Source organism: Anomaloglossus baeobatrachus, chromosome 5, assembly GCF_048569485.1.
Source record: "Anomaloglossus baeobatrachus isolate aAnoBae1 chromosome 5, aAnoBae1.hap1, whole genome shotgun sequence".
Classification (NCBI taxonomy): domain Eukaryota; kingdom Metazoa; phylum Chordata; class Amphibia; order Anura; family Aromobatidae; genus Anomaloglossus; species Anomaloglossus baeobatrachus.
In genome coordinates, this window is record NC_134357.1 from 41,748,749 (window position 1) to 41,767,332 (window position 18,584).

At 42.3% G+C, this 18,584-nt stretch overlaps 1 protein-coding gene across 2 annotated transcripts in view; it reads right to left on the reverse strand.

The window, feature by feature from the left end:
• Positions 1-18,584, reverse strand: part of ADAM12 (ADAM metallopeptidase domain 12) — a 779,249-nt gene that overhangs the window by 585,959 nt on the left and 174,706 nt on the right. For both annotated transcript variants that reach the window (XM_075348446.1, XM_075348445.1), the window contains exon 3: positions 17,937-18,010. In XM_075348446.1, the coding sequence (XP_075204561.1) occupies positions 17,937-18,010 (74 nt within the window). The remainder of the gene's footprint in view (positions 1-17,936; positions 18,011-18,584) is intronic.

Genomic DNA, 18,584 nt, shown 5'->3' on the forward strand with positions numbered 1-18,584 from the left:
AGTGGCAGCCTGGATGTTGGGCCCTCCGCAAGTAGGGCCATGCCCCCAGGAGGGTAGGTGACGGAGTTAGGTGCGGGAAGAAGGTAGGCCACACTAGGGATTGCAGTGTAACTAGGCTCTTTACTCACGGCAGCTTGATAACTGGTTCCCGGAGGAAGGCTAATGTTCACCGCTGGTTCCCTTAGTCCCAGTGCCAGTTTAGTGACCCGGTGGCTTCTTTCCCCTGCACCTGTCTCAAGTTGGTGGGTCCCCGTGGCTTGGAGCATCTGGGGGTTCCCTCCTAGTTGTCTCTCAGTCTTTATCCCGTACGGCAGCAGTTTGAACCCTTTAGGGTTGGTGTTCTGTTCCAGTCTCTGGTTCTCCCGTCACTGCTGGTGCCCCCGGACTTTACGGTCAGTGAGGTCCTAGATGGTCCCCTCACTGTGCAGATTTTATCAGGTCTGCCTGGTGCGTTTGCCTGACCTAGGGCTCTGTGCCCTGTTGCTGCTATGGTTCCGGGAGCACTTCACCGTACTCCACCGGCAACCACACACCTGGGCCCTCAGATCACTGACACACACTCCCGTCAGTGCGGTCACGTTCGACTCCTCTCTCTTCCACCCACTGACTGACTGGGCCCTCCCACCTGGTTGTCTTCTAGAGGACTGGATCGGCTCCACCCCTGGGTGGCCATCTATTGGGTCCAATTCTAGTCTGTCACCAGACGTTGGGGATGGGGAAAACTGGGATTATAGTATGTTTTGGTGTTACCGACACTGTTCTTCCAGGTTCCTGGGGGGTAGGCCCTGCCTCTTTGACAGGATGCAGTACCTTGTAGCTCCTGAAGGTTTTAGGGGCGCTACATATTCACAGGATAGATGATAAATGTATGATTGCTGGGGGTCCGGCTGCTGAGACCTTCATCAATATTGAGGATGGACTAGTTAAAAGTCTTCCCTATGAATAGAGTTGTTCTTGAATACGTGCAAACACTCCTCCTACAGACCAGAGCAGAAGCCGCACAAGTTCATTAATGCTTCATTCATGAAATGGATTTTAGGACCCCCGATCTTGCCATTGGAGGGTGCTAATTCCAGGTCTTTCTTTAGCTTTCCACAGGTGATTCTTGGCTCTTGGACAACTCTTCTGATAATTATTTTCACTCCTCTCTCTGAAATCTTGCGGGGAGCATGTGGTTGTGGCCGGTTTTTGGTGAAATGATGTTCGTTCCACTTCCAGATTATGGTCCCAACAGCGCTCACTGGAACCATCAGTAGTTTAGAAATTCTTCTGTAACCAATGCCATCAGTATAAGGTTGTGAAGGTCTTGAGACAGCTCGCTATTTTTACCCATCATGAGATGTTTCTTGTGTGGCACCTTGGTAATGAGACACCTTTTTATAGGCAGTTGAACTAACTGATATTATTTTTCACTAAGTCCAAGACTGTTTTCTAATTACTGATAAATATCAGCTGGTGTCATGACTTTCCATGGCTTTTTACACCTCTTTTTCTTCAGGTGTTCAATACTTTTTTCCCTGTGTCATTTCTCAGTATTACACATCACTGAATTTATGGACATCTATGATTTGATTTCTTTGCCTGTATGGACCACTCATTCTACTGATTGGAGCAGAAGCCAACCCTTGCTCATTAATGCTTCATTCCTGCAATAGATTTTTGGACCCCCGATATTGCGAATGTAGTGTTTCGCAGAAGTCAGATCACCAGCAATCATACATTTATTATTACCTATCTCGTGAAATGGTTATACATGATATTTAAGGGACAACCATTTTAAGGATTATTTTTTAAATTCTTTTTTTTACCTTTATTATGAATGAAAGAATATCTTCTCAGTTAACTTGCTTTAGTGATGTTCCCTTCTAAGTGCTGTTGTGGCCGTGCCTTCTCTTCTTGGTTCCCATGATGGATGATGTCACGTACATAAGCCCCCCATTCACATTAGAAAAAAGTCATCCAAACCGTACTTTTCAGAGTGATTGGTCGACCACCTGATGGATATGTTAGGAATAATCCTTTAAGTGTAGCACTCGTCTGGGTTGAGGCGGCAAGAGGGAGTTGACCAACTGGACCCAAGTGGGACTTGGGCTTACCTTGACGTGGGAGAGGCTTAACTAAGCACGTAGTGAGTATATGCCAAAGCCTCAGATGGTGAGAATGGGCTTGGCTGCCGGTAGATGCCAGGTGCCACTCCCAGGGCAGTGTCTAGGACTGTGGTAGCTGACCCCTAGGGCAGGGATGGGTTCAGGTACGGACAAGCAGAGTCTCTAGAGCAGGGAGGTGCAGACAGGATGGCAGGTGCAGGCAGGTACGGAGGGTATGGCAGGCACAAACAGGTATGGGAAGGTGGGCACAGGGACAGGTTATGTACACAGGGAAACAGGGCCTGATAACTAGCTAGCTAGACAGATACTAACTAACTGATCACGTTGCACAGGCGCCTCCTCTAGTGGGAGGATGCCTTAAATACCTACTGTCTTATGTGTAAAAGGGAGCTGCCCCTTTAAGACCAGGGAACGCGCGCCCAAAGCGCACTCCTGGAGGACCTGTGCAGTCTGCTCTGGGAGCAGGAGGCAGCAGGAGCACACGTGTATGGCTGTAGAAAGGCGAGGGAGGATGCAGGCCTGCCGCGGAGGTAAGTATGTCAGCGTCACTGCTGCAGGGACACCGGCATTGCAAGCATAGACATCACAAGATGGTGCAAACCCCATAGCAATTGCCCCTTTTGCCCTCTCTATGATTAATCTCTGGCTCACAATCTACTCCCATAATAAATATAATTTCAGGAAACGAAATTAAAATAAATGTTTAAAAAATGTTGAGGAACTGGATTACCATCATAAGAGGGCGAGGAAAACTTTACAGTGATGTCACCTGTAATTGGATTTGAGCCTAGACTTTCAGAATTATTAGTCTCATACTTGTAACTACTGGCACCAGTGCATTACTCATATTTAAAGGGAATCCGTCACCATTGGTGACTTTTTATTTTATTATTTAAATAAATAATTTAAAAAAAAAAGGCAGGCAGTCCCCCCTAATTTTCATCCCCAGCCATGATAACGCCAGCCGGGGGCTGGTAGTCTATTAGATGTGACAATCCCGATGCAATACCGGCTCTTCTCGATTGCCCTGGTGCGGTGGCAATCGGGGTAATAAGGGATTAAAAGCAGCGCACAGCTGCTACTAAACCCTTGGTTAGTGCTGGCACAGGCATCTATGAGATACCTGCATCACACTAACCTGTAAATAAACAGAGACACAGAGAAAAATCCTTCATTTGGTATAAAATATAAAACGCGCCCTTCTTCACCTCTTTATTAACCCCCAACACCCTGCAGCTCCGGCGTAATCTACACGAGGTCCCACACCGCTTCAGCTCTGCTACATAACACAGCCAGCGGCAATAGAGCACGACCGCAGACTGTGCAGACAATGACTGATCCGCGATGACTGCATGGTAGGCAGATACTGTCACAGGCTGGGGCCGCGGTTTGCCTACAACCAATCACAGACGAGAGGACGACCGGTGGGCGGGGAAACATGGAAAGCTGTGTGTATACAATGCACAGTACAGGAAGTGAATGCGCGACCCGGAAGCAGTGTGCCGCCATGACACAGAGTCTCAGTAAGTATGAAACACTGTTTTATTTCTGTTTTTCCTCAGTGCCGGATCGTGCTCCCGGAAATCTTTGAAACCGCACGGATCCGGACTTTTACAGTTCGGATCCGCTCAGCCCTAGTCACCAGTTTTATTCTTCCTAACCTAAAGACAGCATGATGAATGGAAAGAGCCCCTGATTCCAGTGCTGGATCACTTACTGGACCTCTTGCTGTAGTTTTATCTGCTGAGCTATGCAAGTCCTTTCAATGCTGAGCTCTGTATAACCTCTCCCACCTGTTTAACAGCTTTCACTGTGCATAGGTAGAAAACCGACAATCAGTGGTGTGGGAAAGGTATAGCCATAACCAAATATCAAGGACTGTATAGCAGGAGTTCATCCATGAGAGAGGACTAGCAGAGCTGCAGCATATAAACAGTATTTTATCAAAACTAAAGAATGAAACCCGACAACGACCCTGTTCATTTGTGACAAGACGACTTGTATCTGTAAGCACCTCCTTTATGACCCCATCAAAGTGTCATTCTTTGGTTGTAGAACTTTTAAAACTGTGATAAAGACATAATCATGTATCCATTGGAAATGGGCAGAGCGTATACCCCGGATTTAAGGAGCGATTATTAATTTAAAGCACATTTGTTCAGCGCGGCCTAAGGCGACGAAGAAAGTAAATACAATTTTCATCAGAGGAGGCTGATGTAAGGTTTAATGCTTCACAGCTGTCACTGCGCTGCAGGACCATCCCTGGGTTTTGACCAGACTCCTTTGGTTTGTATGTGGATTCAAATCAGTAAACAGCGTCCGCAGTGGATACAAACGCCACCCAGAAAAAAATTAAAAAAATAAAATAAATAAATAAATAAATAATAATATATCTATATATATATAGTACAGACCAAAAGTTTGGACACACCTTCTCATCCCTAGAACAACTGTTAAGAGGAGGCTTTGTGCAGCAGGCCTTCATGGTAAAATAGCTGCTAGGAAACCACTGCTAAGGACAGGCAACAAGCAGAAGAGACTTGTTTGGGCTAAAGAACACAAGGAATGGACATTAGACCAGTGGAAATCTGTGCTTTGGTCTGATGAGTATAAATTTGAGATCTTTGGATCCAACCACCGTGTCTTTGTAGAAAAGGTGACCGGATGGACTCTACATGGCTGGTTCCCACCGTGAAGCATGGAGAAGGAGGTGTGATGGTGTGGGGGTGCTTTGCTGGTGACACTGTTGGGGATTTATTCAAAATTGAAGGCATACAGAACCAGCATGGCTACCACAGCTTCTTGCAGCGGCGTGCTATTCCATCCGGTTTGTGTTTATTTGGACCATCATTTAGTTTTCAACAGGACAATGACCCCAAACACACCTCCAGGCTGTGGAAGGGCTATTTGACTAAGAAGGAGAGTGATGGGGTGCTACACCAGATGACCTGGCCTCCACAGTCACCAGACCTGAACCCAATCGAGATGGTTTGGGGTGAGCTGGACCGCAGCGTGAAGGCCAAAAGGGCCAACAAGTGCTAAGCATCTCTGGGAACTCCTTCAAGACTGTTGGAAAACCATTACCAGTGACTACCTCTTGAAGCTCATCAAGAGAATGCCAAGAGTGTGCAAAGCAGTAATCAAAGCAAAAGGTGGCTACTGTGAAGAACCTAGAATATAAGACATATTTTCAGTTGTTTCACACTTTTTTAAGTATTTCATTCCACATGTGGTAATTTATAGTTTTGATGCCTTCAATGTGAATCTACAATTTTTAGAGTCATGAAAATAAAGAAAACTCTTTGAATGAGAAGGTGTGTCCAAACTTTTGGTCTGTACTCCGCCTGTACTCCGTCTGTACTCCGCCTCCACCGTTCTGCACAAGCACTGGCCAGCTTACCTCACGTCACCTCTTTGAAATTGCGCGATGGGGGATGGCCTAAAGCGACAGGAGTCAGTCTAACGGACACCAGAGAGCCCGCCCCCGTGTACCATTATCAAGATCTGAATACAAAAAGGTACCACTTTATAAAGTCTTTATTTTGGTCAGAAAGAGGGCACAAGAACAATAGGAACATTGCTAGTATGCAGCCCAGGAGCTGCAGAGGGGGAATCTTCTAGGTTTAGTGCAAAATTTCTGATGACAGGTTCCCTTTAATGTAGCACATGTTGGCAACATGGATGTCATTATTATACAGCAGTACCGAGCAGTGTAGCTGCGAATAAAGCCCTGGGTAAGATAAACTCTTACTAAAAAGCAACATAATGGAGGACATAAGGCAATACAGAGCATTGTAGCTGTGATTCTAGCACTTTCATGAAATAAACACCTACTAAAAAGCATCATAATGGAGTACATAGGGCAATAAATAGCATTGTAGTTGTGAATCCAGCACGTGGGTGCGATAAACACTTACTAAAAAGCAGCATAATGGAAGACATAAAGCAATAAATAGCATTGTAGCTGTGAATTCAGCATGTGGGTAGGATAAACACAAAAAAGTAGCATATTGGAGGACGTAAGGCAATAAAGAGCATTGTACCTGTAAATCCTGCACTTGGGTGGGGTACACTTTCTAAAAAGCAGCATAATGAAGGACATGACACAGTACAGAGCATTGTAGCTGTGAATCCAGCACTTGGATGAGATACACTTACTAAAAAGCAGCATAATGGAGGACATGAAGCAGTACAAAGCATTGTAGCTGTGAATCCAGAACTTGGATGAGATACACATACTAAAAAGCAGCATAATGGAGAACATGAAGCAGTACAGAGCATTGTAGCTGTGAATCCAGAACTTGGATGAGATACACTTACTAAAAAGCAGCATAATGGAGAACATGAAGCAGTACAGTGCATTGTAGCTGTGAATCCATAACTTGGATGAGATACACTTAATAAAAAGCAGCATAATGGAGGACATGACACAGTACAGAGCATTGTAGCTGTGAATCCAGAACTTGGATAAGACACATTTACTAAATAGTAAAATATTGTGGGTGTGGGACATTATGCAGTACAGAGCATTGTAGCTGTGAATCCAGCACTTGGATGAGATAAACACTTACTAAAAAGCAGCATAATGGAGGACATAATGCAGTACAGAGCATTGTAGCTGTGAATCCAGCACTTGGATGAGATACACTTACTAAAAAGTAACATAATGGAGGACATGACGCAGTACAGAGCATTGTAGCTGGGAATCCAGCTCTTGGGAGAGAACAGAATGCAGCAACAGTTTTGTGTGTCAATCTTTCTCTCTTTCATTATACCTCTCCTCCTTCCTCCATACTTCTTCCCTCTCCATACACTTCAATAGACAGCTGTAAGTCTATTTTGTTTGGACCCAGATAAATTTTAACTATTTTCGCAGTACCTGATATGAGGAAGAGGTGTAGTGGAAGAGAAGAGGCTGATAAGTGGAGAAAGCAGCATATTTCTAATACATATTGTGATGACACAGCTCTGTAAAATGTCTGGCAGAGGTTAATATTCTTAATTTAGCCAGAGTCATTGTTTTCCCCAGGACTATCAGAGCCTCCCATTGTCTGAGAATGTGGATGGTTAAATTAATGTAACTTCCCCAAGCCTCTCTGTCTACATAACTCAGATGAGAGCGCACCCACTGACCCACGTGTCTCCACACATATTTCAAAGATTCTCATATTCTCTTATGGTAAAAACTTGTGCAAAGTTTATTACAATGACAATGACCATTAAGGAACCTTGTATTAAATAAGTGTCTCTTTAAATTAACCTCAAATGGGTGGATAATTATTCATTAACCAGGCGTGTACTAAATACCTCTTTTGTCTCTGCACATTAAAGGGCAAATATATTGACAGCCCTTTAAATTGAATTGTTTCTTAATTTAGCCAGTCATTGTTTTCCCCAGGACTATCAGAGCCTCCCATTGTCTGAGAATGTGGATTGCTAAATTAATGTAACTTCCCCCAGCCTCTCTGTCTACCTAACCTAGATGAGAGCGCACCCACTGACCCAGGTGTCTCCACACATATTACAAAGATTCTTATATTCTCTTACGGTCAAAACTTGTGCAAAGTTAGTTAAAATAACAATGACCATTAAGGAACTTTGTATTAAATAAGTGTCCCTTTAAATTAACCTCAAATGGGTGGATAATTATTCATTAACCAGGCGTGTACTAAATACCTCTTTTTCTGCTTTTGTCTCTGCACATTAAAGGGCAGATATATTGAGAACTCTTTAAATTAAATTGTTTCTTAATTTAGCCAGAGTCATTGTTTTCCCCAGGACTATCAGAGCCACTCATTGTCTGAGAATGTGGATTGCTAAATTAATGTAACGTCACCCAGCCTCTCTGTCTACCTAACTCAGATGAGAGCGCACCCACTGACCCACGTGTCTCCACACATATTACAAAGATTCTTATATTCTCTTATGGTCAAAACTTATGGAAAGTTTGTTAAAATGACAATGACCATTAAGGAACTTTGTATTAAATAAATGTCCCTTTAAATTAACCTCAAATGGGTGGATAATTATTCATTAACCAGGCGTGTACTAAATACCTCTTTTTCTACTATTGTCTCTGCAGATTAAAGGGCAGATATATTGACAGCCCTTTAAATTAAATTGTTTCTTAATTTAGCCAGAGTCATTGTTTTCTCCAGGACTATCAGAGCCTCCCATTGTCTGAGAATGTGGATTGCTAAATTAATGTAACTTCCCCCAGCCTCTCTGTCTACCTAACTCAGATGAGAGCGCACCCACTGACCCACGTGTCTCCACACATATTACAAAGATTCTCATATTCTCTTACGGTAAAAACTTGTGGAAAGTTTGTTACAATAACAATGACCATTAAGGAACCTTGTATTAAATAAGTGTCCCTTTAAATTAACCTCAAATGGGTGTATACCGTAATTATTCATTAACCAGGCATGTACTAAATACCTCTTTTTCTGCTTTTGTCTCTGCACATTAAAGGGCAGATATATTGACAGATAATTATTTTATTCATGAACCCACTGGGCAATATATGATGTTATTATGAATAGTAATTCAGCGCTGGGTAAACACACAGATCTCTTCTCTTCTTTCCTGTTGTAATTCATTAAGGACTTTATAAAAAGCCCATAAAACCATTTATCTTCCCATTTTTTCAATGCTTTAGCGGTGACAGGAGAGTAATGACTAATCATAAAATTGTGACACCTAATTCTGGGCTGAGCAAATATAAAATGGATTAATTAGGATTGCTCATCTATCGGCAGTGAGCTGATAAAACATTTAGGAGCGTCGCTCCATTAACATATTGTAAATGTATTATTTACAACTGCTCAAAGCTTTTTCTTTCTTAGAAGTTTTTTTTTACTTTTTCCAAGCAGTCATGAAAATAAAAATATTAACCAATTTGTTACTTAATTACGGCTTTACATTTGGGTTTCCTTTTGACATTCCCTACAACTTGTATTTTCAAGACCAATTACTGTACGGGCAAAAAAAAGCAACATTGTTTCTTCATTGTTCTTTAATCATTGTATGAGAAAATGGTATCTATTTTAAGGATATCACTTGTGTTTCAGATCCTTAGCAATTGGAACATCTCGGGGGTGGGGGGTGTTTAGAGTTTTCTACGGGGAGTTTGAATTTGATCCGCTCACAAAAATTCTACATCAAAAAGTTCATCAAATAATCAATAAATCCACTTTGTTATATAAATAGTGACTTTCTTGAGCGTTTTTTTTTCGAAGAGGTTTTGAAAATCTCATTGCAGAAAAAAAGAGGCGATATGACAATTCTTTAAAGGGAACCTGTCACCACTTTTTCGGCCTATAAGCTGCGGCCACCACCAGTGGGTTCTTATATACAATATTCTAACATGCTGTATATAAGAGCCCAGCCCGGGAGTATAACATAAAAAAACACTTTATAATACTCACCTAGAAGGTCACTCTGGTTCACAACGGTCGGATGGGTGGCGCCGTTCTCTGGCCTCTTTCGGACATCTTGGTCTTCCTTATTCTGAAGCCGTGTCCACGTCATACACACTTGCTGGCATTGAGGTCCTGCGCAGGTGCACTACAATACTTTGATCTGCCCTGAGCAGGGCAGACCAAAGTGCGCCTGCGCAGGACCTCAATATCGGCCTGTGTGTATGACGTGGACGCGTCATGCACCGCGGCTTCAGAAGAAGGAAGACCAAGATGGCCAAAAGAGGAGGCGCCGACCCATCTGACCGTTGTGCACTGGAGCGACCTTCTAGGTGAGTATTATAAGTGTTTTTTATGTTCTACACACCGGCCTGGGCTCTTATATACAGCATGTTAGAATACTGTATATAAGAGCCCAGTGGTGGTGGCCGCAGCTTATATGGCAAAAAACTGGTGACAGGTTCCCTTTAAAGGCCCCTTTCACACATCAGTTTTTTTGCCTTCAGTCACAATCCGTTTTCCCGATGGGTCGACAGATCCGTCGCAGATTGTGGCTAAACTGATGAGACAGAATAAATAAATTATTGGAGCATGATCAGTTAAAAAAAAACAGAATCCGTCGCCGGATTCCGTCATTTGATAGATTACGACAGATCCAGCGCCCCTAGGCTTCCATTCTATCAAACAACAGACGGTGATGGATCTGTTGCTGTCCGTTTTTTCGACATATACAAAAAACGTTACTTTGGCCGTCGTCTCCGTCCGACAGACGAACATTTTTCGACAGATCCGTCGACCAACGGAGGAAACCTGTGGCCATCCGTCGCAATGTATCGCTAATACAAGTCGATGAGAAAAAAATGGATCCAGCGGCAACAGTCCCCGGATTCGTTGTTTTAGAATTCGATGGATTGTGACTGATTGCAAAAAACTGATGTGTGAAAAGGCCCTAAGCTGCAGCCACCACCAGTGGGCTCTTATAAACATTACAGCATTTTTTTTCCACCCTGAATTTTGCAGCCTTTTTGACTTAGCAGAAACTTTGGAAGGCCCCTTAAAAGGGAACCTGTCACCAGATTTGGGGCCTATAAGAGCCCAGGTCGCTGTGTAGAACGTAAAAATCACTTTATAATACTTACCTAAACGGTCGCTGTGGTAGATTTGGGTCATATGGGAGTCTCCGTTGTCCGGTGCGGCACCTCCTCTTTCGGCCATCTTCGTCCTCCTTCTGAAGCGTGTGTGCATGACCCATCCTATGTTGTACACATTTGCCGGTCCCGCACAGGCGCACTACAATACTTTTATCTGCCCTGCTCAGGATCTGAATGCCAGCGAGTGTCGATGACGTAGAACACATCATGCACCCCGGCTACAAAAAAAGGACAACAAAGATGGCCGAAAGAGGAGGTACCGCACTCGGAGAACGCAGATATCCATCCGACCAGTCTGCACTGCACCGCCCTTTAGGTGAGTATTATAAAGTCATTTTTACCCTCTACACAGCAGCCTGGGCTCTTATATACAGCATGTTAGAATGCTGTATATAAGAGCCCACTGGTGGTGGCCACAGCTTATAAGCCCCAAATCTGGTGACAGGTTCCCTTTAAGGCGCCTTCCAAAGTTGCTGCTAAGTCAAAAAGGCTGCAAAATTCAGGCTGGAAAAAACAATTTAAAAAACTTCTGGGGAAAAAGAAACTTCAAGAAAAAATAAAGGATCCAAAACAACAAAACAAACTTTAGCTGAGTTCACATATCCAGTAATGATCCATTAGAATGGATCTGTTGTCAAAAAGATCTGTAACACAACTTTATCTATTTTGAAAATATTGATTATTACAGGATCCGGTTTTTTAACATTGGAGTTTACGGAAAATGGATCCGTTAACTGATTGCTATTTATCTTCCATTTGAAATGGATTCTTTATATATGTCTTTACATATGAAAGGGTACTTTCACACTTGCGTTTTTTCCCTTCTGTCACAATCCGCCCTTTTGGAAAACAGCGGAATCCGTTAACGGATTCCACTGTTTCCCATAGACTTGTATGGATGACTGATTGTGCCAAAAGTACCTGCGTTCCTTCCGCTGGCCGATGCTGCGTTGCGTCCGCCGGGCGGAAGGAATGCAGCATGTAACGTTTTTTTGAGCGGCGAAATCCTCTATTTTTCACAGCGCATGCTCTTTTTTTTTTTTTAATCACAGAAACTTTATTTTGTCTCTTGTTGGCCGAACGTTCAGCTGAGCGCCCGGCAGCCGGCATGTGAGAGCGCTCAGCTGATCGCTCGGCAGCTGGCATGTGAGAGCGCTCAGCTGAGCGCCCGGCCGCCGGCGTGTGAGAGCTCTCAGCTGAGTGCCCGGCCGCCGGCATGTGAGAGCTCTCAGCTGAGCGCCCGGCCGCCGGCATGTGAGAGCGCTCAGCTGAGCGTCCGGCAGCAGGCTATTGAGAGCTCTGAGCTGAGCGTCCGGCAGCCAGCTATTGAGAGCGATCAGCTGAGCGTCCGGCAGCCAGCTATTGAGAGCGATCAGCTGAGCGCCCGGCCGCCGGCATGTGAGAGCTCTCAGCTGAGCGCCCGGCCGCCGGCATGTGAGAGCGCTCAGCTGAGCGTCCGGCAGCAGGCTATTGAGAGCTCTGAGCTGAGCGTCCGGCAGCCAGCTATTGAGAGCGATCAGCTGAGCGTCCGGCAGCCAGCTATTGAGAGCGATCAGCTGAGCGCCCGGCCGCCGGCATGTGAGAGCGATCAGCTGAGCGCCCGGCAGCTGGGTGATCAGCTGATCGTTCACAATAGTCTGCTGCCAGTAAAACTGTAAAGAATAAAAAAAAAAATTAAAAAAAAGCTTTCCGTTGTTTTGTACGATCCGTTGCATCCGTTTTGTCATTCTATGCAACGCATCCGTTGCATCCGTCACACAACGCAATGCAACAGATGCTGTTCAACGCAAGTGGGAAACTAGCCAAAGAAAGACATATGGCTAAATAGCAATTTGTTAATGGGAATGAAGGTTTTGCCATCTCTCGGTGTTGCGTCCACTCTCCACTGTAGTAAGGTGGAGGTTTATACCCCATGTGACTCTTTTTGGAATTTTTCATGCGTGTGAAAATGGAATTAAATCAAAATAAGTAAGTTCACACTTTTACAAGAGCTCCTAACATGAGTCCGATTGGCAGTCTCTAGGGCTCACATAATGTCAAATGCCTAAAAATAGGGACATTTAAACATTTAAAACACCTCCCCTCGAACCTCCCAAAACAATTGGGTGTATGCCCACTTTTTGGTGGGGCGAGCATATAGCCCACCCTTTTCATGATTTGGACTGTAGGATTGTCCTGGCAAACTGGGAACAGTTGGCGAGTATGCGATTTCCTTCCACATCCCCAATGAGTTCATATTAAAGGGGTTGCCTATTACTTTAACACTGAGGGCCTATCCTTAGTATAGGTCCTCAATCTCTAATCGGCCGGGGTCTGGCACCCGAGACCCTCACCGATCAGCTGTTCTTGGTGCCGGCGGTGGCACCCTGTGACTAGAAATAGAAATGCTCAGTTCCAGAGCAACTACGTCTTCTGATAGTGGCTGAGGGTGGGTACTGCACATCCACCTCCTGTTGATTTGAATGGGAGGCGGATGTACAGTATCGGAGCAGCTCCGGAAATGAGCACTTCTGGTCATAAAATGCTGCCACCGACACATAGAACAGCTGATCGGCGGGGGTGGCAAGTGCCGAACCCCGGCGGAGCAACATTGATGACCTATCCTAAGGATTGACCTTTAATATTGAAGTAGTGGACAACCTCTTTAAAGTAAAAGTCCCCTTTCTATGATATATATCTTCATACAGTATGAGACTTCGCTTGGGTCCACCCCGTGTTAGGCATAGTTCTACATTTTTAAAGCGCACCAATCACCAGGATTTTCCTCTATAACCTAAAGCCAGTGCTATACTGGCACTATGAGGCTGATTCTATACATGCCTTTAGTTCTCAGGTCGGATGTATAGGTTTTGAAACACAAGCAAGTAAAGTTATAGAAATGTACAGCTTTTTGATTGACATCAACTGCCGGGTGGGTATTCATGATTCCTGTCCCCCTACCTGTCCATCCTTCTCCTGTTATTTATGCTAATTCTTTTATAGAATTATTTTACTAACTGACTAGAAGGACCTGTGCTTATGTCATACCCATGTGACCAGAATGGGCGGGGCCTCAGCCAACAGAAAAATAATGTTGCTTCTGGTATCAGCTATGTTGCCTCAACCAACTCCGCCTCTTCTGGTCACATGGGTATGACATCAGCACAGGTCCTTCTAGTCAATTTGTAAAACTATTGTAAAATAGAATTAGCATAAATAACAGGGAGAGTGAATCACTGTGAATACCAATCCGGCAGCTGCTGTCAATCAAAAAGCTGTACATTTCTATAACTTTACTTGCTTGTGTTTCAAAACCTATACATCCGAGCTGACCACTAAAGGTATGTATAGAATCAGCCTGATAGTGCCAGAATAGCACTGGCTTAGGTTATATGGGAAAATCCTGGTGATTGGTGCGCTTTAAAGGGACGGCGGCTTAGCTTAAAAAAAAAATGGCAAGGCCAAGGGAGACACCCCCTTTAGGGAGGCTTTTAGATTTGCCCTTTAATGTAGTTCTCGCATTTTTATAGTGTATCGTTATGTGTTGATTAACTGTTACCTTTATTTTGAGAAATAGGAATTGGAGCGCGGTATATTCCAGTAACAACATAACATTGCAGCCATTTCTCCAAAACTAATAACGCACATTTCACATTAGTATAAAAATCCATAGATTTTCTGTATTGATGCTTTTGCCATTAATGTACAGTACGGCAGTATAAGACCGGTAAGATGTGAGCGCCTCATAATTACACATAATACATTTTCCGCCACTTGACACTTTAATAACAACAATTAAAGGGACTGAATTAAAATGGATGGTTTACGGTAGCGGATAGCAAATTTTACTTTGTAGCTTCTGTATTCAGGAGGATACTACTACCTGTTCTTAACCCCTTCAGCCCGGGCACTTTCCGTTTTTGCGTTTTTGTTTTTTGCTCCTTTTCTTCCGAGAGCCATAACTTTTTTATTATTCCGTCAATCTTGCCATATGAGGGCTTGTTTTTTGCGGGACGAGTTGTACTTTTAAATGAAATCATAAGTTTTACCATATAGTGTACTGGAAAACGGCAAAAAAATTCCAAGTGCGGAAAAATTGCAAAAAAAGTGGGATCATACAATAGTTTTTGGGATATTTTATTCACCGTGTTCACTTTATGATAAAACTGATGTATCTATGTGATGCCTCAAGTCGGTGCGAGTTTGTAGACACCAAACATGTATAGGTTTACTTGTATATAAGGGGTTAAAAAAAAATTCACAAGTTTGTCCAATAAAAGTGGCGCACGTTTTGCGCCATTTTCTGAAACACGTAGCGTTCTTATTTTTTGGGATCTATGGCTCAGTGATGGCTTATTTTTTGCGTCTCGAGCTGACGTTTATAATGGTACCATTTTTGCGCAGATGCTACGTTTTGATCGCCTGTTATTGCATTTTGCGTAAAACTTGCGGCGACCAAAAAACGTAATTTTGGCGTTTGGAATTTTTTTGCCACTACGCCGTTTACCAATCAGATTAATTGATTTCCTATTTTGATAGATCGGGCATTTCTGAACGCGGCGATACCAAATATGTGTATATTTATTTATTTTTTAACCCTTTAATTTTCAATGGGGGAAAGGGGGGTGATTTGAACTTTTAGGTTTTTTGTTTTTTTTTTATTTTCTAAAACTTTTTTTTTTACTTTTTTTTTTTATTTTACTAGTTCCCCTAGGGGGCTATAGCAATCAGCAATCCGATCGCTGATCGCTATCTGCTGATCACAGCAATACAGCTGTAAACAGCAGATTCAGTCACTTTGGTTTTCCCTCTGCTCTCGGCCGAGGGAAAACGAAAGTGAAACATCATAGCAGCAGGCGTCATCACATGACCCTGTGCTACGATGGCAACCACCGATAGTCACGTGATAACACATGTGACTTCCGGTGGGGGCGGCGGTAAGTAACAAACATGGCCGCGCGCATTTAAATCTTGCTGCCAGACTTTGGCAGCAAGATTTAAGGGGTTAATGGCCGCGGGTGGAAGCGATTCCACCCGCGGCTAGGAGGCACACATGTCAGCTGTTGAAAACAGCTGATATGTGTGCCGATCCACGCCGCCTGCCCGCGGCAGGGGGCGGGGCTTAACGGGACACGATCCTGGACGGATAGATCCGTCCAAGGTCGTGAAGGGGTTAAAGGAGTTTTCCACCTTTGGAGAACTTTTTTTTTTTTCTGTAAATTCATATATTTGGAGCTAAAAGTCATTTTTGTAATTGGATTTCATTAAATGTTTTGCCCTCTTTGCCTTTTATAGTTGTTGGGTTGCATTAGCTATTGCTGGCTGTAAAATGTTTTTTGGGTTGCCACATTAATAAAATGCAATAAGAGGCGATCAAAACATTACATTTACCCAAAAATGGTATAATTAAAAATGTCAGCCCAGAGCAAAAAAAAAATAAGCCATCACTGAGCCCTAGATCCCGAAAAATGAGAACGTTACAAGGGAAAATGGTGACAAAAGCGCAATTATTTATTTTTATTTATTTTTTTACAAATTTCTGATTTTTTTTTTTACTACTTAAAAATAGCAAAAAAACTACACATGTTTGGTATCTACAAACTCATACTGACCTGGGGAATCATAATGCCAGTTCAGTTTTACCATATAGTGAACCTGAATACACCATTGACCACATATAGTGGTTAATGCATTACTGATAAACCTAAATAACCCAAATGAAAAAATACAAACCCAAATAGTAAAAATGTTACATTTTATTTTAAATCATTTAAAATGTAAACAAAATAGGGAAGAGACCTATATGCAGGAAAATTATATATCAACAATAAATATGTTCAAGATTTTTGGTTAAAATGTAAATAAAATAGGGAAGAGACCTATATACAGGAAAATTATCTATTAACAATAAATATGTTCAAGATTTTTGGTCAAAAGATAAAAGTACATAGCACACATTTTTTTATAAGGTAGGAGGATATCCAACCACAAGGTCCCACCCCACCCGACGCACGTTTCGTAACAAAATGCTTCATCTTGATGCAGGACCCTGCGTCTTCCATTACTTATCTTAGGTGATGTACTCCAATTGAATGGGTTCTTAATATATGGTGTGGCTTTTTGTACATTTATGCACATGACTTCTGAATATACATAGAATTAAGAGGACATGCCTGTGGTTGGATATCCTCCTTCCTTATAATAAAAAGGTGTGCTATATACGGTACTTTTATCTTTTGACCAAAAAATATTGAACATAATTATTGTTAATATATAATTTTCCTGCATATAAACTTCAGTACATACCATATATCTATATACCCTACTATATTTATATAAGCTAAAAAAGTTTCTTTTACCTATTTATTACATGTAAGATGTCCGCCTGTTTTTCTTTTCTGTTTTTATGTTTACTATGTGTTTGGGGTCTCTTGCCTATTTTTTTTTTTTTTTGAACCTTCTTTTTATTAGATTTTAATAACAAAAACATATAATCAATAATCATAAAATACTACAAAATTACAGATAATGTATCTCCTCGAATAGCCTATTTTGTTTACATATTAAATGATTTAAAATAAAATTTTAATATTTTTACTATTTGGGCTTGTATGTTTTCTTTTGGGTTATATAGTGAACCTGATAGTTTAAAAACAAAAAAACAATGGTGCAAATGCACTTTTTTTTTTTGCAATTTTTTTTCCTGTTTTGCAGAACAATATGAGGCAGAATGAATGGTATAATTCAAAAGTACAACTCGGCCCGCAAATAAACAGCACTCATATGACAATATTCATGGAAATATAAAAATGTTATGGCTCTTGAAAGAAGGAGAGAAAAAAAAGGAAAACAGAAAAAAGAAAATTGCCGGAGGGTGAAGGAGTAAACTTTGATGTGGTCTGTGATCATAAAGATTACAAAAAGACAGATAAGAAAGTTACATACTTTCCATCAGACTATAAGATTGAGCTCACTGAATTCTCTCAGTTACCTCGTTCTGCAGCTAGCAACAGACAATGCAGCACAGAGGCAATAGGAATGAAAACCAGTAGCAAAAACAGGTTTTTAGTCCCAAATACTTGCATTCAAATAAAAAAAAATGTTCGGTAAAATGGACAATCCCTTTAATGATGAATGCCGCCATTTATGTACAGAAGAGTATTCCATCCATCATGTTCTGCAGGGCCGGACGATGACGTGACATTCAGTGCAGGAGCATCGCCATCTCCATCACCCCCAATTTGCATAAAATACTAATGAAAAGTGACTGTACTTACTCATTTCTTTGCACATTCAATCGCAGTTCTCCTTCTTTAGATTTCACCAGGAATTTCAATGCTGATGGATGACCCTTGAAGAAGGCAAAATCGTAATTAAGATCCAGGTAATGAGCTAAGCAGATAGAATGAGCAATCACATCTCCGGCTATGAGGCTGCAGTCACAGATCTCGCCTCGGAGATCTCCGGCCCCGTGATAGGTAAGAAGCCATAAGAAAAGAATCTGATATAAAACATATTGCACTGATAAAGCCCCAAAAAATGCAATTACCAGGAGAGTAAAGGAATCAAAAGGAAGTCCCCCCCTCAATGGCGCCGTGACACGTCAGTCAGAAGGGTATAGGACCTATTCTCCTCTCTCTGCCCATGGGTGACTGTTAGGGTATGTGCACACGACGCAGACATTTTCAGCATCACATCTGCATGTTGTGGTAAAAAACTAAATAAAAAACCGGATCACTTTTATGTACGGTTTAGGTGGGTTTTTTGTTTTTTTTTTCTGGAAAGAAGAAAATGTTTTTTATCAATAAAGTCAGGGAAAAAGAGGAGAGAGAGATGGAGAGAGAGGGAGACAGAGAGAAAGATAAAGATAGAGTGATAGAGAGTCATAGAGAGATGGAGAGAGAGAGCGATAGAGAGAGACAGAA